Source organism: Bombus affinis, unplaced genomic scaffold (genome assembly GCF_024516045.1).
Source record: "Bombus affinis isolate iyBomAffi1 unplaced genomic scaffold, iyBomAffi1.2 ctg00000785.1, whole genome shotgun sequence".
In the NCBI taxonomy this organism is placed as follows: domain Eukaryota; kingdom Metazoa; phylum Arthropoda; class Insecta; order Hymenoptera; family Apidae; genus Bombus; species Bombus affinis.
In genome coordinates this window covers 9-23,309 of record NW_026109355.1, presented here as the reverse complement: position 1 = coordinate 23,309, position 23,301 = coordinate 9, and the positions used below count along the sequence as shown (strand labels likewise).

Here is a 23,301-nt window from a genome sequence, read left to right as displayed (position 1 = left end):
GAGTGTTGCGAGAGAATTATCGAGAAACAAAAAAAGAAAAAATAATCGTTGGCCGGCGCGACTATACGCTGTCGACGGGCAAACAGCGACTGAGACTAACTGAAACGAACTCTGTCACAGTATGAGCACGGGCTGCGTTCGCGGGTCGATCGAACACGTTCTGCGCCTCTCCTCGGCACCGGCGTCAAATCCACCCCCGATGGCTGCAACGCACTGGTGCACTTGGTGGTCCTTCCTTTTTCGTGTGATATTATACCAGCATCTGTGATGCCATTTCAAAGACCGCAATCAAATCATTAAATGGCAGATTAAAGCGACGCGATAATATTACCCCAATATTCGTCCGTAAATGTTACCGTATAGATGTTTAATTAAGCATTATTATGCTTCGAATAATTTACTATCACATGAATCGTTCCACAAGAAAACATATGTTTCACTTTTCCCCGTAGTATGATTGTAATTTATAACAAATATTTATAATTTATAATTTAAAATATTTATAACTCACTGAAAGTATCTTCTTGTCACGATTATAGCCGTAAAATGTCAAATTAAAAGTACCAAATTAAAAACATATGGTATCCCGAAACCAAACGTACGACATGGCGAATCACGATGATACGATAAAAATTGATCTATGTCTTGATTTATTCAAACAGAACGAACTTACTCGAACTTTTCCAGAATAAACGATTTATTCGATAATATCCGTCACCAGCTTCTCTTCCTTCAACGGTAACAACTGACACCGAAAGCTCGAGAGACCCGAACGGTGAGACGTACCCAGAAGCAATGCAGTTACCTGGGCAAAGAGTCCCAAAGACCAAGGACGTAGGAAATTTCGAGAAACGGAAATGGAAACTGGAGTGGCGCGTCAATCAGCACTGACGGAAACTAATAAAAATGGAAAAAACCAAACTAATTCGTTTCACAAATTATTAAAACGATATTATTCAAAATTTCACTCGATTTTCTCACTGCACACGTCAATATTTGTCGAAATATCAATATTAAAAAGTTAATAAAAAAAATATCCTCTTTCCTCATACCTGTCTTTCTCCCGAGCGGCGAAGGAATACTAGAATGTTCGAGAACAACGGATACTTTTTGATTTTATCTCAATATCAATTTCAATCTTTTTAAACGAAATATAATCTGAACGATGAAACGTTTGATCAAATAATGTTCTTCGTTCGATGCTAAAGGAAATTGAGAAGAAACATCGAAAATTCGTTAATAAAACGAATTTCTTTGTTTCTGTGAGATAATAAACTTGATATACGTATTGGTTTTTAAAATCAATATAGCTAACCAATGGGCACACTTTTAACAAGGGCGATGGAACATACCAAAAATCTTTCAAGATGGTCTTGGCAACGGAAGAGTCGAAAATATGACAATTATAAATGAAAAATTCTAATATTTTACAGCTGGCAACGATAAAGAACTCCAGATATTCTCCTAATTAATTTACAACAAATTCGCGTATATGATCGATAGCTGACGTCATTGTGTCCCACAGCCCTTGTAAAACGATAAGAATTTCCTGGAAAAACTTGTAGCCACGAAATGAAAGAGATGATAAAACTTCTAACAAGAGTACTGAGACGAGCAACTTTGTACTTACCCCTTCGGAGTAGGGAACGTGATTAAACGTCCGCGAGTTCGAAACTTTTGTAAGTCACTGCACGGCCGCTGCTTATGGTGGAAATGTAATAGATATAAGTACAGAGCGCGTGAGCGAACTAAAAACGCGATATAGGGGTAAAGAGAGAGACCGTTCCGTTCTTCTCTAATGCCCGCGTACTTGTGCCGGAAATGTGTAACAACGGTAAACGAGCGCCGTCAGTGTCCACTAGTGTGCATGCCTGATTAAACAAGGACAGAAAATGCTTATATACAGCCTTCTCTTTCTATTTCCATGTCGCATCCGTCTTACTATACAGTAGACGGGATTCGACTATTCCATCATTATATTCGCACCCTGCTTATGTGTGCGAACAAATCGTTCGTCTCCTGTTTGATGCTCAGTTTTCAACGGAGTTGAAGGGAAACATTATAAGAGAAAGGAAGTGACGGATTGTCTCAAAGTAATAAACGAAAATTCTCGTAACTATCGAAAAACGATAGTCAATACAAGGATATCATTATCACATTTAAAACTATCACAATGAACGGTGATTTATCGCTGCAAGGTACCACAAATAAGATATCTCATAATTTGCGAAAAGAGGTAAGGAATATTCTAGATTTTAGACTTTGGAACTTCCATGACAGTCATGAGTGTGTTTTGTCATTGATTTGCCATATTGCGTTTTTCACAATTGTTGTTCATTTTTTGTGATATTTTACACTCGCACATAGTATCTATGATTTTTTCTTTCGATAATTCTTATAATTATTGTCAATAATTAATTATTTATAGCCATTTACGCTGTATTATATATCATTCAGATTTATCTTTGCACGTATCAAGATAGTAGATAACAAAATTATGTGTAACAAATTTATTAAACTCGCAATGTAACAGAAAATTGCATGAAAATCTTTATATTATTAATAATTATTGTTAATAATAAAAAAAATAAATGTCGCATTAGGAGGAGAGTCGTACTTCGGAACGTAATCGGAACATATTGTACCTTATATGTGATTATTTGGAACGCAATGGGTGAGTACATTGCAATTTAGATATCTTCTTAGTTGCAATTTTTTCGAATAATATCGGTGACCAATCGAAATAGAAATTAGTGCGGAAAGAGGGGAAGGAACCAAAATTTGAAAATCGACATCGGTAACTCAGTAGTTATAGAATAACTCAATCGATAACGTAGATTAACTAGTTATAAATGAAAATATATTTAAATTCAAACTTTAAAAATTAGAAATTAAAAAGCAGAAGGCAAAAAATTATCGCCGAGGATTTATATAATAATAAATAAACAGTACATTCTTTTTGTCTGTCTTACCTAGAAATAAAACAGTTAATTGATGATTATCGTATAGTGTGTACTCATAGCATAAAATTTGTTCAATGAATTAAAAATTATATTTTTTAGATATGTAGACATTAGCGATGTATTAATCCGGGAAGCTCGTCTACCTCGGAAATATCGAGTCTGCGACAACGTCGATTTGGAAATTATTCTTACAGAATATGAAAATTATTACAAGATGAAATTCCAAAAATATCCTATATTGTGCAAGAAAATAACTGAAAAGGAAATAAAGACGAGGGAAATGACAAATGCGAACAAAGTGTAAGAATTTAAATTATTTAACACTATTCAACGTTCTCAACGTATTCAACGTATCGATTACAATATCATTCAATCTTCGAAGAAGTAGTAAAACGTGTCAAATCTGTTAGCAAACAAACGAGAAGTGAGTCTGTATCTGGGTCTGTGAAAGGGAGGAATGCACAACAGAAGATGAGGGGTGATGCTACGGATGATATTAATCTCGCAATGACAGTGACATCAATTTTCGCCAATGAAAGCGATGAATCTTCATCAGAAGAGGAGCTATTTAACATCTTAATGGAACAATCCACGCAATCAAAGATATCAAAATAGGCTCAGAAGCTTTATATAGACAATCTGGAATTACGAAAGATTATTGAAGACATTTCATGCGTAAGTTATTTTCGATTAATATACGTATTGTAAATACTGATTTCAGTAAAGTTTTAAATAACGAATTACATAACACTTACGGAAATTAATACGGAGATTATGCGCCATTTCATCTTTGTATTGCCGCAGGAAATCATACTGACAAAATTAAATGTATATTGGGACAACATTGTAGGCCTAGAGGAATGTAAATCTGCTATTAAGCAGGCCATTGTGTATCTCCTCAAGTACCTTATCTTTTTCAAAGGCCCATTTTCTCCCTGGAAAGGTATTCTGCTATACGGACCACCTGGTACAGGTAAGATACTCGTATTTCTTTCATTCCCGTACATGTTTACAAGCAATTACGAAATAGGGAAGACGATGTTGGCGAAGGCAGTCGCAACAGAATGCCAATGCACCTTTTTTAACATAACGGCCAGCTCATTGGTGAGCAAATGGAGAGGTGATCCCGAGAAGTATATCCGTCTAAGTTGATTTCCTTTGTCTACGAAGAAGAGATTCTAGAATATATCATATATAATAATAATCATATATAAATAGAATAGTTGTTTGGAAAACGAAATGATATTACGTTCGTGATGAAACAATGAATTTAAGGAATTTTGAATATAATATTTAATAAATAATAAATACATTTGTTAAACTGAACAGGTTTTATTTGAACTTGCCTATAATTTTTCGCCTACAATTATTTTTATCGATGAGATTGACTGGATAGGCACAAATAAAGGAGTAAACTGTACATTGTCTGAACCTGCAAAGAGAATCAGATCAGAACTTCTTTCTAGATTGGATGGATTAGTATCTAACGAAAATTCTAATGTAGTTCTTTTGGCTGCAACTAATTGCCCGTGGTATGTATATCACCCTATTTCAATGTTTTCTAAGTAGAAAATATCTTAATATCATAATTATTCATTATCTTAATCTTAATTATTGTGTTGTGCGGAATATTCCTTTGTTATTATTAATATAACAGAACAATAATATTTATTGTAAATATATTATTACGGACATTGATGCAGCTTTACGCAGACTTTTTCTTGAAAAGAAAATATACTTATCATTACCAAATGAAGTTACTCGACTTGGTATGTTCAAATTATACCTTAGCAACCAGTTATTAGAGAATATGGATATTGTAAACCACATAATAAAATCTACTGAAAAATATTCTTGCGTGGATATAAAATTGCTTTGTAAGCAAGCATGGCTGCTAGAAATAAGTCCAATATGGGAAAAACTTGAAAAAAAAAAAAGAAACATCTGTTACGACTTTGAAATATGAATTAAAGAATTATGAAATAATAGCAAAATTGTTAAAAACAATGTCACCTACAGTTACGGATGTGGATAGATATGAAGCGTGGAATAAATATGTATGCCATAAGAACATATTTTAAAAAATATAAATGGTTATCATATAAAAATATAAAAATATAAAAATATAAATGGTTATAAATTATTAATAGAATTATAGTTCGAAAAATTGTTCGTATGCGTGCATGTATGTGTGCGCACGGGCTATAAACAAGTTTGAAATGTTCGTTCTACATATATACGTGGTATACATATTCCCTTATAATATATAATATGTGTAATCTGAGTGATAATATATCCACGTATTACATATGTGTTAGTGTATTTTATCGATAATCTGTCTTTTATTTCCTCTTATCTTATTAACGCATGTATGGGCGCGTATATGCGCCGGGCGAAAGCTATGGTTATATATGGGATTGTTAACAAATAAAAATTAATCTAGGTGTTATTAAAGAAATTTGTTTCACCTTCTAAACTTTTTGATGATTGGTTTACTTTGAATATTTTGCATATCTTTGCATATCATGAGCATTTTGTACATTTCTATACATTCAAATTTTCTATGAATATAAAATGATCCGCACTACTATCTACTTCATAGTATACTCTATACGTTTAAAATGCTCCATTAGAAGCTTAAATCTATCAAAATACAGCTCCTAGGGAAATGTGAATTTTCACACGACCACATAATATCGATTTTCTGATTGAAACGTATAGGCAGGTATATACTAGCATAAGCCACCTTCGGCATTTGGCCGTATGGTGCAGCACTAGCTCTGTAACATAGAAAACCATAGGCGTCAGTTCTTCTTATTTCCTCTCTCATATATGTTTACTTTAATGTCACTTATTCAGGCGCTTGATACATTGTCGGAATGAAATTTTAGTAATGTGCAAGTAATTTTGAGTAGATTAATAAAGTATAATAAGATATTAGATTCATGTACATAGTTTCAAGTGACATCAATCTTTATGTCTAGTATATACATGTGTATTGATCTATAAGTCAGTGTTAAAATAACGAATAAATGGCAGAAGAAGGAAAGAAGAAATCTATTAAGAAACCTGTGTTAAAAAATGCTATTCCACAAGAAAAAAAGAAAGTTGATTACATTGAATGCCTCGATGAGAAAGGTATTAAAGTAATAGGGTGAGTTCAAAAAGTAAAATTTATAATCAAGAAACATATAACCTCAACCTAACCTATAAAAATCACCAATAGCGGAATATATATATTTGAAAACAATTTTTTTATTTCAGTGAGGAAGAAAAAAAAGATGAACCTCTAATTATTCCATTACTAGGTTCAAAAACCTGGCATGATAGAATTGTTAATAAAATAGATGCAGACATTTACCTTCCGAAGGCAGATAAGGAAAAGGTAGGAGACGCTAGTGTTAACGAGGCAAAATCAAAGCTATCTAATGGAAAAACATCGCCAATAATATCAATATAGAAAGAAAGAGCCAGTTGAAGATAGTGAAAATAAAGTTGTTACTTTAGAAGAGCAAGCGGCTAAAGAAATCATTGAGGAACTTAAGTCAAAGAATGAACATGAAACTAAAACAAATGATTTAACTTTACCTTTAGTAAAAGATGAATCATTAGGAGGCAAAGAACAGGTACGTTATCAACATATTGATGTGCAATGCGCAGATGTATTACATTTGCATATTATAAATATCGTTTTGTATTTTTCAGTCTACGTTAGAAGATTATGAAAAAATTCCTATTGATGCTTTTGGTGTAGCAATGTTAAGGGGAATGGGATGGCAACCAGGAAAGGGAATTGGTTGAAATGAAAAGTATGAATTTTACTCTGTATTAAATTAATTATATGTATTTAATACATCACTTATTGGAAAGTAAACAGAGAACATCATTTTTTATTTCACAATCGTTTATTCTAACTATTACAGATTAGTAGCAGCTGTCATACCAGAATTACGACCAAAAGGTATGGGTCTTGGAGCAGACAAAGTAGCATTGCAGAAGAAAAATACAGATTCCAAAAAAGAAGAGGAAGAAGTTAAAATCGAGAAAGGAACATTTGTGAAAATTATAGCTGGAAAACAAAGTAATAATTATGGTCATATAGAAGGATTTGATGATGATGCAGGAAGGCTCATAATAAAACTAGCTCTTGGTGGAAATATAATATCTGTAAATGAATTTATGGTACGGCCAGTGACTAAATCAGAATGTTCTAAGAACTCAAAAGTTCAAAGTTAATATGAAGTGTTAGTTTTTCATCAAGGGACTTTTAAGAAAACAAATTTGAATTGACATATACATATAAAGACATAATCGGACATGTAGAAAAACTAATTCAAGAGTACCTGTAAGTGTGTTGTTGCATGCAATTTTTTAAAGGTCCCTTCTATTTTTATATAAAATATGATAAATGTAGAGGTTTTAGCTTTCAGTATTTTATGGGGTTAATTTCAGATACAAAAAAGTATGAGGAATATAAGGACAAGGAATCCAAGGGACTCAAGCAAAAGATGGATAGAAAAAGATCAATGTCCCCTGACCCCGAAGACGGTGAAGATGGTGACAAAAGTAGTAATAAAAGAAAGAAAATCGGAAGTACGATGCAGAATAAGAACAAGTATGATAAAGTGGGGGATAAAAAATCAGAAAGACGAAAAAGGCGCTCCGAATCTAATGATGACAGCGATAGTGATTCTGAAAAGAAGAGACGAAGAGAAAGAAGTAACTCTAATAGTAATGATTCTTATAAATTAAAAAGATTGAAGAAGTCAAAGAAACGTAAGAAGCACGATTGCTCGTCTGAAAGATCAAGTAAGAAACATAAAAAGAAAGGCAAAGAAAGAGAAAAAGTTAGAGATAAGAAACCCAGAGATTATGCAGACAGAAAGAAACACAAAAGACGAGAAAGATCAAGATCTCGATCATTTAGTAGGCAGTAATATTTTCCAGTAACGTATTCGGTCATTTTACTTTCAAGATAAATTGTACAATTTTATTTATACAGATTTTATAATAAAGTGTATTTTTACAAAAGTATATTTCTTTTCTTACCCTTAACTGAAAATTACATTTAATTATAATATGTAATAATGTTTACAATTACATCAAATTTAATGTCCTAAACTTTATCAATAATTATTAAAAATCCCCGCGTATTGTTTACGTAATGTTGATATCGAGTAGTAAAATACATAACCTCAAAGAACATTATGATACTTACGAACATCGCTAAACAAGTAGTGCGAACGATGTCGAGAAAGTATTCACTATGTATAAAGTATTTATAGATAAAAAGTATGGGAAATATATAACCGAGTGTATTTAAATTTTCCAACATTTTAGCATTTCGCTTGGCGTTGGTACAACTTCAAGTAAATGAAGTAAAAGCAAAAATGTAGAGCGGGCAGTTTCCTACATTTCCAGCGCGAAAGAGCATAATGCTGATATTATCGCTCTTCCTGAATGCTTTAATTCGGCATATGGAATACGTAATAATTTGTTTCTTTTTCTAATAATTTATTATATGTATAACAACTATATAGAAAAAAGTAAAAGTAGACAAATTACCTTATCGTTTATACTTCCATAAAGATTGTGAATTGACTCGAGAATATAGAATTTCCCCACTTTTATGATTATCGTGATTTTTGTATAAATATATTTTTTAAGATACTAATAATTAGGTACTTATAAACTAGTATTATCAATTATTTTGTATTTATAATTCCACCTATAGTAGTTAAAAATTAAAGTTAGTTAAAATCTAACTTTATGCTTCAAAAAGTACTAGCAAAGTCGTTACGTAACAAGTCACTGGTACTAACCCAAATAGCATGATTGTAATTAAACATTTCTAAATATTCATTTTTCATCTTGAACCTGTAGAAACAATTTATTATATGTACTATTATCTAAGTAATTATATATTTAAGTAAATCGAAATATAAAATTTAGTTATTTTAATAATTTAAAAAATAAAAAATTGACAAACATTTCAACCTAATTTATGGTTGGAACAAAGGACAGTTATTTTTCATTAATTGAAATATTGCAATGCAGAATACTTTCCAAAATACGCCGAGAGTATTCCTGATGGTGAAACGAGCGTTGCTTTATCGATGGCAGCTAGAGAAAACAGCATTTATGTAGTTGGTGGTACGATACCTGAAATAGAGGGCGATAAATTGTACAATACCTGTACTATTTGGGGTCCCGATGGAACTTTGATAGGAAAACACCGGAAGGTAAATAATATACCTCCATGTGGCTTTGAAATTGAAAATATTGGGGTGGAGAAAGTGACTCTATCTAGGAATAATTTAGGAATATACATATGTACATACGTGTACTATAACCAATTCTATAATTTAAAAAATATGTTATAGGTTTATAAAATACGTCTTGATACGAGAAACATATATTTTTGTCGTAATATAATATATAAGATTTGGACAATATATTTGTTTTGTAACATAAATTTTTCACATAGGAAAAAACTTATTTTTTCTTAAAAAATATTCCTTCTCAAATATTATTAAATGATAAAACTTTTTAATAAAAGAAAGTGATAAAAACGCTGTCAGTTATTAAATAAAAAACAATTAAAGTTTAAAAGTTCGTAACATTGATGTTAAATTACAAAAGTTACAGCAATAGAGTTAGCAACTATATTTTTATATTATTAGGTACATCTATTCGACATCGACATTCCCAACAAGATTACTTTTCGAGAGAGTGATTCACTCAGTCCTGGTAATTCCCTAACAATGTTTGATGTGAAGGGCTGGAAAATAGGTATTGGCATTTGCTATGATATCATATTCGAGGAAATGGCACGCATTTATCGGAACAAAGGTACAGTAGCTTAATCGAACAATACTTAACTAGCAGGAAAGTAACTATCTTTCTTAAATATATTCTATATAAAATATAATCAATATAATCTGTAACTCTGTATAAAAAGGAGCTTAATTTAAAAAACCAGTATATTCGCTGAAAATGAAATAAATAAAAGAATTAGAAGCACGACAAGAGGACTGTTCTCGCATATTCATAAATTATGGAATGTGGACTGTGCAGCTACAAAGTTAACTAAAATTCAGTGGTCTCATATTTCCCGTTTCTCTGTGTTAGGTTGCCAAATGCTGATATATCCGGCGGCATTCAATATGACCACTGGACCACTGCACTGGTCATTACTTCAGCGTTCCAGAACGAATGACAATCAATTATACGTCGCCTGTATATCACCGGCTCGTGTTCCTTCAGCAAGTTATGTCGCATGGGGACATACACAGTCGACAAATCCCTGGGGGAAAATCCTTTACGATTTGGAAACTCAGGAAAATATGGTGGTCACCGATATCGGTAATTTCCAGCTTAACGTTAAAAGCGAGAAATCCACGATGTAATTAACTTTGAGTCTCGTTGTTTTATCGATTTTGCCGGCTCCCTCTGTATTTGCTGAATTTATTAGCAAGCATTACTTATTACTTGGTATGTTTTTCTTTTCTCTCAGATTTGAAAGTTGTTGAGGAAGTAAGGGCTCAGATACCTTTTCTCAAAGATACATTTTCTCAAAGACGTACGGATTTGTACGACACTGTCTATAAAAAGGAGTAACTCTACACTGAAACAGAAAATGTTTTCTTATAATATTTCTACTACAATACCGTTTTTTTTTTTTTTTTTTTTTTTATGAATTATTACTAATTACTTATCATTTGTACTAAATGAATAACTCAATTAAGAAAACCAAAATGTTATAAATGATAATCTTGTGTATCAATATGTAATTGGATATTGTAATAATATTGGAGTGTCTTTGATCAGGGATATGATAAAGAACACGCGAAGACTACATTCTTTTGAACATCTTTAATATCCATCATTTATAACATTAAACATCTTTTTAAATATTTAGATACATTAATACGTAACTCTTTATATATATAAACATTAATTTGAAGTTACAAGCTTAGAGAAATTGGCCGATTAATATTTATAGGTCGGCTGTCTTGATGAAAGTCTTAAAGAAAGCAAAAACATAACAATGTCGCAAATATAATTTATAGTTTAACTTCTTTCTTGTATCTGTCTGCCTTTCACGATGTTTTACCAATTACAATAAGTAATTTCGACTTCTTTGCGCTCCGTTTTAACGCATTCGAGACCGAAAGAAATTCATATCAATCAGTAGGCATAATATATATAACTGTACATAATACATTATAGTATAACATAGTATATAATTTTATATTTTAAAAACACGAGGCATAAAATTTAAGATTGTCATCGATTTAAAATTAAAATATGAAAAGGATATTCGAGAGAGAGAAAAGCACAGTATCATTCTAACAAAACATTCAGATCGTACTGACACCCAGGAATCGTATTACAATAAAATCTCGGTCTCGAATGAATTAACATGAACGATTAACATGAAACACACTTGCGGCTTAAACACCTTCGATATCGAGGAAATTCAAACTTTACAAATAAAAGCAGTCTGTTCCTCTTTCCACCACAGACTCTCATACCATATCCGCTCTTATCCAGGCTTTTACTTGAAATCTCTGTCTATTTACAATTTAAATTTACCCGGACCACTCGTTGAATCGGCAGCCCTTTATAAATATATAATGAACCCAGAACATATACCTGTGCCCCTAGCTGGTATCAGCTCTAGTAACGTTCATACCGGAACTTTCATACGACGCCAATTTGTCACGCGTGAACATCGATTCTTTCAGGGGTCACGGCTTTATGGGATTATATCCTTTAAAGTAATTAAAGTGATACTAATGATACAGAATTTTTTACAAATATTTAATATGTCCATAAAATAGGAAGTTTCGTGCTCTCTTATTTTATATTAATTATAAATTAATAAGTTTTACATTTGTTATCTATAGATATAATAAATTATTGAAATTCCATGAAGACATATTCTGGAACACATTAGAAGATTTTGCTGTAATTTACAACGGATGCTCCGAGTACAAACAGGCAGTAAACGAACAAATAGAAATTCAGGCCATTGTGGTAGTATAGCTCACGTGGGATTTTAAGCTCGAATTGGACTTAAACGTTACGATCGTCGTGAATAATTACGATATATACCCTGTACGACGAGCAGAGAATCTTAAATTATTAACGGCAATTCCTTTGTGCAAAGTGCAATTTTATTAACGGCCTGTAACGAATGAACGGCTCGTTTTGAATAAAGTTTACATTTAGAAAGTAAACACAGAAACACATTTTAAGAAACTAAGATATCGAGTTCTACTTGTAAACATCAAGTGCTCTTCGTTTGAGAAGATTACGAGTCTCTTCTTCGATAACGACATTAATTAAGAAGTTTCGATACCGTTTATGACATTAAGATCTCATTAGTAAAGTTATATCATTAAAATCCTACTGTTCCTAGAGAATATATATAGTTAAAACTTCCAGAGGATCAACAGGTAAAGAAATTGTTGATATTAGCATTGTTAGTGACAACTGACTGTAATCGATATCTGCTGGGTGAAGTTGTGTGTTCTGAGAATCTGTGTTAATGCAAGGATTCTGTTACAAATCATCAACTAAAGAGCCACCGGGCACGTCCGACCGATCGATCGATACCACGAACCTTGAATGAATTAACGCTCAAGGTGGAACGGATTTAATAGATCGAGTGTTAGTGTAATTTGACACTTTGTTTACACTTGCTTTATGCAAACAAAGTTTGATGTTCTGAACTCGATGGTTATAAGATCTTATTGAAACTCCAGTATTTCACCCGCACGGTACGACACTTTGTTGATGATTGTCCTTGTATGTTGTTGATACTCCCCATCAGCCGTTAAATTTTGTTCGTCTATCGTACTTTTCTAGCCAGAGGTTTTCCCTGATGTTTTTCCCTACTGTCTAAGTCATCAGGTTTGCAGCTCGGGGAGGACAGATAATTCGGAATTTCCCAAAGGAAGGAGAGGTGTTATCCGAGCCATAAAGGGACGGTCACTCAAAATGCCGAATAGATTCATTTAAATAATTATGAGAAACAAGTAAGTTTTGTAACCACAAGTTTTCAAATGTTATAGTTTGAATCTGTTCTTATAATTTTAAAAAGACCTTACAGCCAGGATCTCTAAAAAATTCGATGAAAATTCTCATGAAACATCAATTGAAACAATTAAACGCAACAGAGAATGGGTATAATCATATAATTCCTCCCCATTTCAAAATTCATTCATATACATCGATGTTTGTTTTCATATTTGTTTTATGTGTGAAGAATACGTATTTACTGGCATCAAAATATTTTCTGTTTCAATTCCTGGTCATTTTAGATCGAAACTTCCAAATATCGTTGATTAAAAATTTTTTAATTTTTAAAATGAAAGGCACTAATTATAGGACAAAAAGTTGTTTCAATTATTTGAACATTCTGCTTCATTCCTACAATAACATATTTTATTTTAAATTAAAACAAGAATCAATACTATTGTGTATAAGTTTAATGGAGTGACACAGGTGATTTGTAGCTAACACTGTAGCTAACATAGTTTCTGCAATATACCCTTTAATCGAGTAGAAACAAGGGGATTTTAGAAATTTCTATTAACCGACAGTATTGTCAACAAGTTTTAACAATGACTGAAGGTTGCAAAATTAAATATAAAATGATTTATTAATAGCATATGCAGTGTTAAATTTGTAAATAAGCAGTTTATCTTTTAAGAATAACAAAGACACCAGAAAATAAAAATAAAGAATATTCTAATTATATTGCAAACTAACGAATAATGTAAAGAATTTATTTTTGTTATCTATATCACAGATTTTAGGTAAAATATTAATTTACTTATTACTAGGAGATTGAATTTGAAATATAATTATAATTTATAAGGGACACCTTTAAACTAGCAGATATTTGGTAGCAGTTCTCTAGCCTTTGTACAATATAACACAGTTCAGTTTAATTGAGTTTAATCCCTTTGACCAGCTAGTTTCCAATTTCATTTATGGCATAATCTCCTGACAATTTCATACCCTTCAAAAGAAACACGATTTTCTATTATTGTTTTACAATCGCGGAATATGATCAGTGTTTCAATTAAGCTCCACTGTTTTAATTTCCCGTCTACGCACGATGTGGGTACACCGTTTTTTTGTTGTTTTCAGATACAAGTGACGAGAAATTATGAAATGATATTTTAAATTTAAACTGATTTCATTCATTGATTTATTGTAGCGACAATGGTAACTTGTTCAAATAAAGATTTTATAAATAAAATATTTAAGGTCTAAAATAATAAATTAACACATGTGAAAACGTTAAAGCTGTTACCCTTATTCATGGTCTTGTTGGAACGTGTTTAACGAGCGTAACGTAGGCGTGAAAACGAAAACGTTGAGACTCCTGTGGCGTAAAAAGACTGAATTCCTCATAAAAATACAAGAAACGAGAGGAAACGTGCACATAGTTTATTCTCGACCTTGGATACATAAAACCAAAAAAAAAAAAAAAAAAAAAAAAAAAGAAAAAGGAACAAGAATTTTTTTTTTTGGTTATTTAACGAAACTCATTGTATCATTTTTATTACTCTATATAAAACGTAGAATCATATACTGACGAATGTTATTTCGAATTTCTAACTTCAGAACGATAATTACATATTTGAAATTACCAATAAGTGGTAATAGCATTAAAAATATGGAATATTCAACGAGATGAAATATAAGTAAGGTATTTAAAAGAAAAAAGATTGAAACGTTCGATGTAAAACGATGAAATTAAATGATTGGACTTGAAAACTTGATTCGGTTTAATAATTCGATGAAAAAAGTATTCATCCTATGAAAAAAGAATTCATGTTCCTGTCGATATATCAACGACGTGCGCCGTTACTTCCGACTGCTCTGCAATTCAAATGCAATACTCGAATATACATGGCGAAAGAAATGAAAATTGAGCAATTTAAGGGAACGAATTACTCTCGCGTCCACGTAACTTCAAAATGTTTCACGTGTCCGTGTTTGCGAAACGAAATTCGTCGTTGTCCAACTAACACGCTTGCAGATGCTACGTTCACTTTGTTGCATATAGGGCTTAAATATGTGAACAAATAGAACGGAGCAACTATCATTAGCGTAATTTTAACGTGTTAAAGTGAATTAATGCATAAGCTCGTCATCTACGTTCGACCATGATTATGGCAGTGATTATTGTTATATACGAATTTTCGTGCAATATATGCGAAAATTCGTGGTTGTCCAACTAACACGCTTGCAGATGCTACGTTCACTTTGTTGCATATAGGGCTTAAATATATGAACAAATAGAACGGCGCAACTGTCATTAGCGTAATTTTAACGCGTTAAAATAAATTAATACATAATTTCGTCATTTACGTTTAGTCTACGTTTTTTCATCTACGTCATCTACGGCACCTACGCGAATCTTATTGATTACGAACATTGATCGATTACATTAATTGATGAACTTTGGCAGTGTTCGTTGCTATAAATGAAACTTAATAGTTGTTGAAACCGCTCGAAAGTCGTGTTCCTAAATCCTTCCCTCGTCTCGTATCATGTTCATAAATCATTCCCTCGTCTCGTATCGTGTTCATCAAATGGAAAAGGAAATTGTGTTTTAATGAAATTGCTTGCTACTATCAATCTTACTGTGTCACTCGCATAGGAGAAGAAAGTGAGGAAGGAGAAAAAAATTAAGGTAAGGTCATCAATGAGCAAAATGTTTAATGTAATTAAAACTGTAATTAAAATTGAGTCCGCTGCAAACCTCATGACATTTAAAATTCCATACGTATATTGTTATACGTAACATTACGTTAGATTAGACGTTTGCTGTGTGATTTGTATAAGTGTTTTGTATAAGAGAGAAAATAAAAGGTGTGATAACCAATCCGAGTGGATCAGCTTGATTATCAACCCCAACCTATAGAAAATAACAGGTACCCCGCTGTGGGTAGCCACCAACATGCTAATTTAACTTTTTTTTTCTTTTTATTTATTTATTGAAATTCACAATTTGTCCAATTTGGACATTTAATAATAATAATTTAATAATAATAAATATTATTAATAATTTTATCAATTTTTTATATTTCCATCCTTCATACAAGTGACAATGAATCATAAAAGTTTCATAGAAATCACAAAGATTAGGGGATAAGTATACCACTATCTAATATATTTTTATATATGTATATGTATGTATATTCCCAAATTACATGATAGAATATGAATAATATTGAACAAAATATAATCAACTACAGTACCATGGAAATACAACAGATTACAATTTTCTACCTGTCACCGATTCATCGTCATCTCCTTTCATTCTTTTGACATATGTAAAAACAAATTAACCCGTCTGATATAATCATACCTCGCTCTTTGAATACAAAAATCTATTCAAATGAAATAAAGGGGAAGAAAATAAGAATAAATATAATTACTCAGGTATAATCTTCTCGAGGTATAATTATTCAGTTACAAATGATTCTTTGTTAACAGACTACATTGTACACTACTTCTACACTACTTTTACTTTTTACACTACACTACTTTTCCCGATGGCTGAAGCTAATCGTCGACGTTTATAAGGTACGAATTTCGTCAACGGCGCCATCGGAATCTTTATTTTTAATTAAAAAAAGAAATTAAAATACTACAATTACCATCACTAAGGTCAGCGTCCACAATACACTATGTTTTTCAAGTTTATGTGAACCATCGACAATAACCACATCAGATCCGGACCAATGCTCAGTGCCAACCTTATCCAGGCATTGGAACTGGCAACATCGGCGTCCAACGCGGAATCTCTTGCAGCTCTGTAATAAAAAGAAATCGATTAATTGTACGGATCAATCGTCACTAGACTACTCGAAAATCCAGGTCATTCAAAGAATGAAAGAAGAAAGAATTGCTCCAATTCCACCATTGCTTTTGCAAAACTAGTATTTGAGAACCATTGGTCAAATATATTATAACACTAAACGTACATTTCGGGAAGAATAATTTGTGCTATGAAACAGAATACGATAAAGTTCAAAGGTTACATCGATTTTCAAAATTTTTATTCAAATATTTATATTTATAGTACGCCATTAGCAAAGAAGACATGTTTGCGTGCGTTATCGATTTTACGCTTTTGCCACGCAAACATGGAAATTGCGATTCAAAATTGAATTTGCACTGGAAACGGTTGACGTTACGACATCAATAACATATTTCAAAAACACTGACGATATCATACGGAATCAGAGAGATTCTATGAGAAGTTAAACGCATAATCATCCTATTGTAAATAACAGGAACAGAAAGTACACAAGGAATAATACAGAATCATCCTATCATCCTATCCTATTATACAGGATTGCTTTGATTCGAGCTCAAACATAGGGAAATCTGAAAGAATTTTTCGCAGAATTTCCTTCCCCTTTGAATTGGGTTTTATACAGAACGACTTTAACCTTTTCAAGGAAATACCTATAGAGTGTGACGATCTATGATTTTAAATAGAGAGGTATATCTGAAAAGAGGTGGATGTAAAACGTAGCATATAAAACGTAGATCAAATCTTTATTCAAGGATTTTTTCTCTTCGCAGAGAATCAGGTTTTCAAGAACGATCGAATATGTATGCACTTGATTTACACGTGAAGTTGTCATTAAAAATATTGTTGCGTTTAAAAAGATAAATATTGATTTAAATTTAATGAAATTGTTAGTCCAATTGTTTAAAGCTTAAAGATATGTAGGTGTCACATTTATATAATGAAAACCTGGGAGCGGCATTAATTAACAAACCTAGTCACGCGCACACGTACTTTAAAACCATGCTTGAAAATCGATATACCCTGAAACAATGCATCGTTCTGCGCTTCCAATTTATTTTCGCACGAAGAATCAGTCCATTCATCGTTGCCGTCACCATCGCTACTGTAATCTATATTACTCGAATAAATTCTATATCTTGATTGGAAAATCGCATATTTTAACGAACTTTCTGTGTGTGTGTGTTTTTTTTTTATGATTTTAATTGGCAATTTCCGAAATTGAACTATAGCTTGAGAATAAACCGATAATATTTGAGGGTATATATACATACATCATGTTTTTGATGGGTTTTGTAGTAAAATAATTGTAGAAAAAGCAAACTTTTTAAGAAAAAATTACCATATTCGAGTAATAAATTATAGAAAATTACCAATGTAAATTAAAACTTAAAAAGAAGAATCTATTACACGTAATAAAGAGAAGGACTTGTTCTCGAACGGCAATTCAACAAATACAGTCGTTGCAGAAACATAGTTTTACAAGGGAGAAGAATCTCTCTAGGAACTCGACGATGTCACGTCAAGCGAAAATTCAATAAAGTGATTACTAACCGTATTACCAGCGGCAATCGTGTTACGGCAATTCGTAAATAAGTTAGTCGTTTATTTGGAGAAACGTCGCTGGCAATATCGTCACATTTTAATTACGTCAGCGCTATCAACTGGTCTTGGAAGAAAGTTTTCCATTATGTACTTTTGCCCACGGCGTCGTTCCAACAAATGAATCCGAGTTTTGAATCGCTTTCTCTTATATCACGAATTTGTAACGGTGTTTCTTCAAACTTTAAACGATTGTAATGAATGCCTTTGCGTACAAAGACTGATACCTGGTTCGACTAGAAGCTTCAGCTAATTAGTGCCCCAGTTAATTTGGATGTTCACTACCACGCCACCTAAGAAGTGGCTTCGTGTCCGAGCGGATTTCCCCCAGGCAAAAAAAAAAGAAAAAGAAAAAGGAAAAAAAGAAAAAGAGAAAGAAGAAGAAAAAGAAAAAGAAAAAAAATAGTTAATTTGGATGTTATAAAATATTATATAACCAAGAACTTATCTTTTACTTGGTAGTCGCATAAGAGAAGACCGAGCCATTGAATCGCTCAAATAGATTAGCTGATTCGCTTAACGTATTTTTACTTCCGATGACGTAAACAAGAGCAGAAAGTACACAAGTAATAATACAGAAATGTCAAATGTACAGAGGCATAGATTTCGTTAAATCATTAGCACGTAACATTTCCTTATAATTCTATTTGTGTATAGCAAAATAGCTTGTGTGCTTTCATGAATTATAATTGATATTTAGAAGCTTTCATGTAGGTAGATATATAACTCGTGTTAATTAGTAATTTAACAATACATCATGACAACATATCATTTTCGTTTCTTCGTTTATCTCGTTATGCGCGTAAACGAATGTGTAAATAAAGACATTTAATCAACGATAACATGTAGTGGCAAGCATGATAATTATCGACAAAGGAGAATATTGGTGAAATGATTGTGGTGATTTCACTCGGTGTATCGGTAAATAAACTTTGATAGACATTGCCGGTGAATTCGCTGCCGGTGAAATCGTGTCGATGAAATAATTGTCAGTGATTTAAAGATAACCCAATTTATTGATCTCCCCTTCATAGAGTTGTACGTCTCTCTATAAAACATTTAGCTTAGTCACACTAAACTGGACTGGACTGCAAGTAAGAAGATTGAAATGCAAAATTCACGTGTGAGATGGAAAGTTCGATAAGGCGATTATGTATATTAACCCGAAAGAAAGCTCATGGCTTTGCAACGCGTTACACGCAACACGGAATTTCCCTCGCTGAAATAATCCTATTACAACGATACGATTTTCCTTAACAGATCTCGCAATGTAATTCTCCCTCTGCAACTTTTTATTAGGTTTGAAACACGAGAGTTTCGAAGCTCTGCAAAGTCTCGCGAATCTAGAAGTCGAGTTTCAACGTATTTTCGCTTCTTATTTTATAGCTGTTAATAGTTATTATCTCACTCTGCACGTACATCAAACGTGTACTTATGTAAATCCAAAGGAAACGGAAACAACCGAGAATAATTGAGGATAATTCGAATACGTACCGATTAGTAAAGTGTTTGGCAAAGAAAAAAAAAAAGGAAAATTGTATCGGAGAAATAGGGGAAAAACGGTGGCGTACATCAAGCAATCTTTATGGCTGTAATACATTTGTTATTCATTTATGTTCATTTTCCATCGCGTAACAGACGTTGAAATAACTGGCAGAACGAGCATATAAATCTTGTATCGCTCGACCTGACTTCTCCCGATGGAAAAATATTCACCAGCCAGGGATCGTGCATCGCTAATTACTCCGTTCTACTTTTCAACCGCGTTTCCATCCATACAGAAAAGCAAGAAGGCAAACCCTATCGCACAGTCGTGAAGAGATGCAAAAGCAAGAAACCAACCAACGACATGCCGATCGACATGGTGGAAGCAGTCCTACAGAGGGGCTATTCACCATGGGACACGGACCCTCCCATTACGAGGGCCGCGAAAAGGCAGAGACCGAAGAAGAAGAAGACATCAGCTTCAGCGTCGTCATCGGCGAAGGCGATGTCGTCGATGCCGCCGGAAGAATGAACACCAAGAAGGCTGCAGGAGTCGATGGAAGACTCCTGGACTGCTGGAAGCAGGAGCTGGTAGCAAGCTGGAACCAGACTGCTGGAAGACGGCCAGAGTAATACTGCTAAGGAAGCCGGGAAAGGATCCCAGTCTCCCTAACGCGTACCGGCCGATAAGCATACTCCCAGCCATGAGCAAGGTCTGGGAAAAATGCTTTAAGAAGATCATCGAGAGATGCATCGGAACGGACCCGTTCCATCGGAGGCAGTATGGGTTCAGAAAGAAGAATTAGCTTAGCGAATACCGATAAGAACAGGAAGAAGCTGAAACGGGCACAACGAACGGCCCTCTGCATAACAACGACGGCATACGGTACCGTCTCCCACGCGGCACTTTGCGTGTTCATCGGGATTCTCCCGATTTACATAAAGATAAAGGCGCTCGGAGAGACTTACAAGAGGAACAAGATCCATAAGCCCAGGATCGGTGCGGATGACGGTAGCGAGCTGAAGGAGGAAATGGAGGCGATTCGCAGGAAGGCCCAGGAGGAGTGGCAGAAGGAGTGGAAAAACCACAAAAAGGAGAATGTCACAAGGAAATTAATACCGAGTGCGCTGCTATTTACCAAAAAGAAGATGGACATCGATCATTACACCATGCAGCTGTTAACCGGGCATGGGAGCTTCGGTGTCTATAGGAAGAGGATTGGCACGAACAGCGACAGCAATTGTCTCGACTGTGGAGACCCTAACGACGATGCAGAGCACGCCCTCTTCGCGTGCCCGAAGTGGACGGACAGAAGGATCGAGCTGGAGAACGCTCTTGGCGAGAAGATAGACGTGGACAACCTGATCGCCACGGTGACCGCCAAGAACGAGAGCTGGGATAAATTCAGGCAATTCTGCAAGACCGTCATGTCTCACAGGAGGGTAACAGCGGAGGCCTGGGAGGAAGCAAGGAGGAGAACAAGAGCAACAACAACTACGCGGAGCAGTGAAGGCAAGAATACAAAACAACGAAAAACCGCAGAAGGAGATCAGCCCAGTATTCTGAACTAGCTGAGAAGATGACGAGAGCAATACAGAATATACAGAATAACTGCCCGAAGAAGAAGATACAACGGGGCATGAAAGGACAACCCTGATGACTGCCGACAGGTTTTACCGGGGTTGTCTGTCCTCAAAGCAAAGGAAAAAGGAGGAGGGGTTTTTAGTGGGTATGGCAACAACATCCGCCCGAGTCCCACATAACCCAGTGATCCGCATCACTGGGTATGCGTAACAGCATTTGCCCCTCCTCACGCAAAAGAAAAAAAAAAAACAAAAAAGAAAAAAATAATAAACTATACACTCTATCAATTTTAAGTTGATAATTTCGTTATTATATAATTTTTCTTAGTCTAAACTGAATCCAGGAAGAAGAACTTTCATCCAATTACATACTTCATTAATTCATGAATTATATTCGTTACCGTACGTACAAAAAGAAAGTTGACTGATATAAAAATTCAAAGGATAGAACTTCTAAGCTCGCGATTGGAAACAGATTCAGTTCAATGGTTTAATTTGCCATTTAATTGAATTCTCTGGCAATTTCAGCGAACTGTGGGCTTTAAAAGTGTCCCGCATTCAAACGCAAGACTTCTCCTCCACCTTTCCCTTTCTTTCAATTCCAACCTCAAGTAATTGACCTATTAATTCGACGATATATTTACATGCTTGCAAGGGATTCAAACAACTTCGTTGCGTTAAATTCGCAATTATAACCAACACGAATGTCTCAATCAATGTGCAGCTCGAAACAAATAAAAGACAATTAACTTTTCAATATAACGATTGATATGTTTGATGAAGAGAAATGTATGAATTTTTAAAAACGTCTCCTAGTACATTTAGCATTTTTATAATAAAAACTTAGAACACACACGCACACATATACTATTCCATGAAATGATTTACACAGCTATGAGTCTAATCCTATCATATTATAAAGGGATGAACGAACTTTTCCTAATAAATATAACTTTATACAAAATCTTGTTTAAAAAAATTAGTTTTTTATTCTCATTAAATTAATTTAATATCAGAATATATAATTTTAGTCGTTATCAAAATTTTATGTCAAATGCGTTCATAGATACATATATAAATAAATGTCTAATCCTATGTATTTATTTCAACTGAAATCTTAACTTAAATATTTATTAACAATATTCTGACGAATATGCAATGAAAGATAAAAACAACTTTATTTTTCTTATAGAATGTCTCATGCTTCTTACTCATTTTATGTTTCTCGTTGTCAGTGCGTAACTACTTATCAGCCGCATGAATGCTAAGTTTTACTACTGAGAAACGAAGAGACATATAGATGCAAATATACGCTACCTCGCGTGAAAAAACATCAGATACATTAATCAGAAGGAATATCCGATACATATAAAATTCATGGCGTAGTTATTTATACATTACGGAATATTTCTTTCTGTATGAAATATTCTTTCTTCTGAATTCTTATTATAAATGTATGTCCATTTCCTACCTTAAAATGTCTCTCCTTTGAAAAACTCCATTTAAATATAACGATTAACAAATATTACCAATAAAAATATTAAAACGAGATGCTGAAAGAACCTTTTAATGAAGTACAAATGATTATTTCAACTTTTATTCTGTTAATTTGAATTGAATCGTTTATAACCGAACAGGTGTATAAAATTTTATTGCGTAAAAATTGTGAAGCTGAAAATTAGGAACGAATAACGAATGAGTAACCTAGTTTCATTAAAAGGTACGTGTACGCCGATCCGCGTAACAACTTCGACACTCCAATGATTATAAAGCATGTATCCTTCAGAGATTTTTTGCGCGAACGCAAGATACCTT

At 33.4% G+C, this 23,301-nt stretch overlaps 2 protein-coding genes and 3 long non-coding RNA genes across 8 annotated transcripts; 3 read left to right on the top strand and 2 right to left on the bottom strand.

The window, feature by feature from the left end:
- The first annotated feature begins 2,484 nt into the window (after window positions 1-2,484).
- Window positions 2,485-4,289, top strand: LOC126928277 (uncharacterized). Its single transcript, XR_007716492.1, has 3 exons — window positions 2,485-2,674; window positions 3,063-3,638; window positions 3,768-4,289. It is a non-coding gene; the product is annotated as an uncharacterized LOC126928277 (long non-coding RNA).
- On the bottom strand, window positions 3,260-5,413 carry LOC126928276 (uncharacterized). The gene is made up of 3 exons (XR_007716491.1): window positions 4,981-5,413; window positions 3,719-4,884; window positions 3,260-3,602 (listed from the first exon to the last, which is right to left on the bottom strand). It is a non-coding gene; the product is annotated as an uncharacterized LOC126928276 (long non-coding RNA).
- A 291-nt stretch (window positions 5,414-5,704) lies between these two features.
- Window positions 5,705-7,994, top strand: LOC126928274 (protein FAM133-like). The gene is made up of 5 exons (XM_050744096.1): window positions 5,705-6,117; window positions 6,228-6,589; window positions 6,669-6,772; window positions 6,887-7,044; window positions 7,416-7,994. Exons 4-5 carry the CDS (start codon window positions 6,927-6,929, stop codon window positions 7,898-7,900), a joined length of 603 nt encoding a protein of 200 aa, XP_050600053.1. The 5' UTR covers window positions 5,705-6,117; window positions 6,228-6,589; window positions 6,669-6,772; window positions 6,887-6,926; the 3' UTR covers window positions 7,901-7,994.
- LOC126928279 (uncharacterized) lies at window positions 7,903-8,692 on the bottom strand. Its single transcript, XR_007716494.1, has 2 exons — window positions 8,529-8,692; window positions 7,903-8,426 (listed from the first exon to the last, which is right to left on the bottom strand). It is a non-coding gene; the product is annotated as an uncharacterized LOC126928279 (long non-coding RNA).
- LOC126928271 (omega-amidase NIT2-like) lies at window positions 8,666-15,876 on the top strand. Of its 4 annotated transcripts, none has more exons than XM_050744091.1 (5): window positions 8,666-8,800; window positions 9,021-9,205; window positions 9,647-9,815; window positions 10,095-10,328; window positions 10,480-11,044. In XM_050744091.1, the coding sequence occupies exons 2-5, from the start codon at window positions 9,080-9,082 to the stop codon at window positions 10,581-10,583; spliced, it is 633 nt and encodes a 210-aa protein (XP_050600048.1). In that variant the 5' UTR covers window positions 8,666-8,800; window positions 9,021-9,079; the 3' UTR covers window positions 10,584-11,044. The 4 variants fall into 4 exon arrangements, with proteins under 4 accessions (XP_050600048.1, XP_050600046.1, XP_050600049.1 ...); XM_050744089.1 differs by having other exon boundaries at window positions 8,723-8,876; XM_050744092.1 differs by lacking the exon at window positions 10,480-11,044 and adding an exon at window positions 12,840-15,876 and having other exon boundaries at window positions 8,749-8,876.
- Window positions 15,877-23,301: the final 7,425 nt, after the last annotated feature.

What these genes read in the sequence shown, in the direction of transcription:
- LOC126928274 (XM_050744096.1), top strand. Translation starts at nt 6,927, where the DNA reads ATGGGTCTTGGAGCAGACAAAGTAGCATTGCAGAAGAAAAATACAGAT. An exon ending in AATTATAGCTGGAAAACAAA is followed by an intron (nt 7,045 to 7,415) that starts GTAATAATTATG and finishes GGTTAATTTCAG; the next exon opens with ATACAAAAAAGTATGAGGAA.
- LOC126928271 (XM_050744089.1), top strand. An exon ending in TGATAGGAAAACACCGGAAG is followed by an intron (nt 9,206 to 9,646) that starts GTAAATAATATA and finishes TTATATTATTAG; the next exon opens with GTACATCTATTCGACATCGA. An exon ending in TATGGTGGTCACCGATATCG is followed by an intron (nt 10,329 to 10,479) that starts GTAATTTCCAGC and finishes CTTTTCTCTCAG; the next exon opens with ATTTGAAAGTTGTTGAGGAA.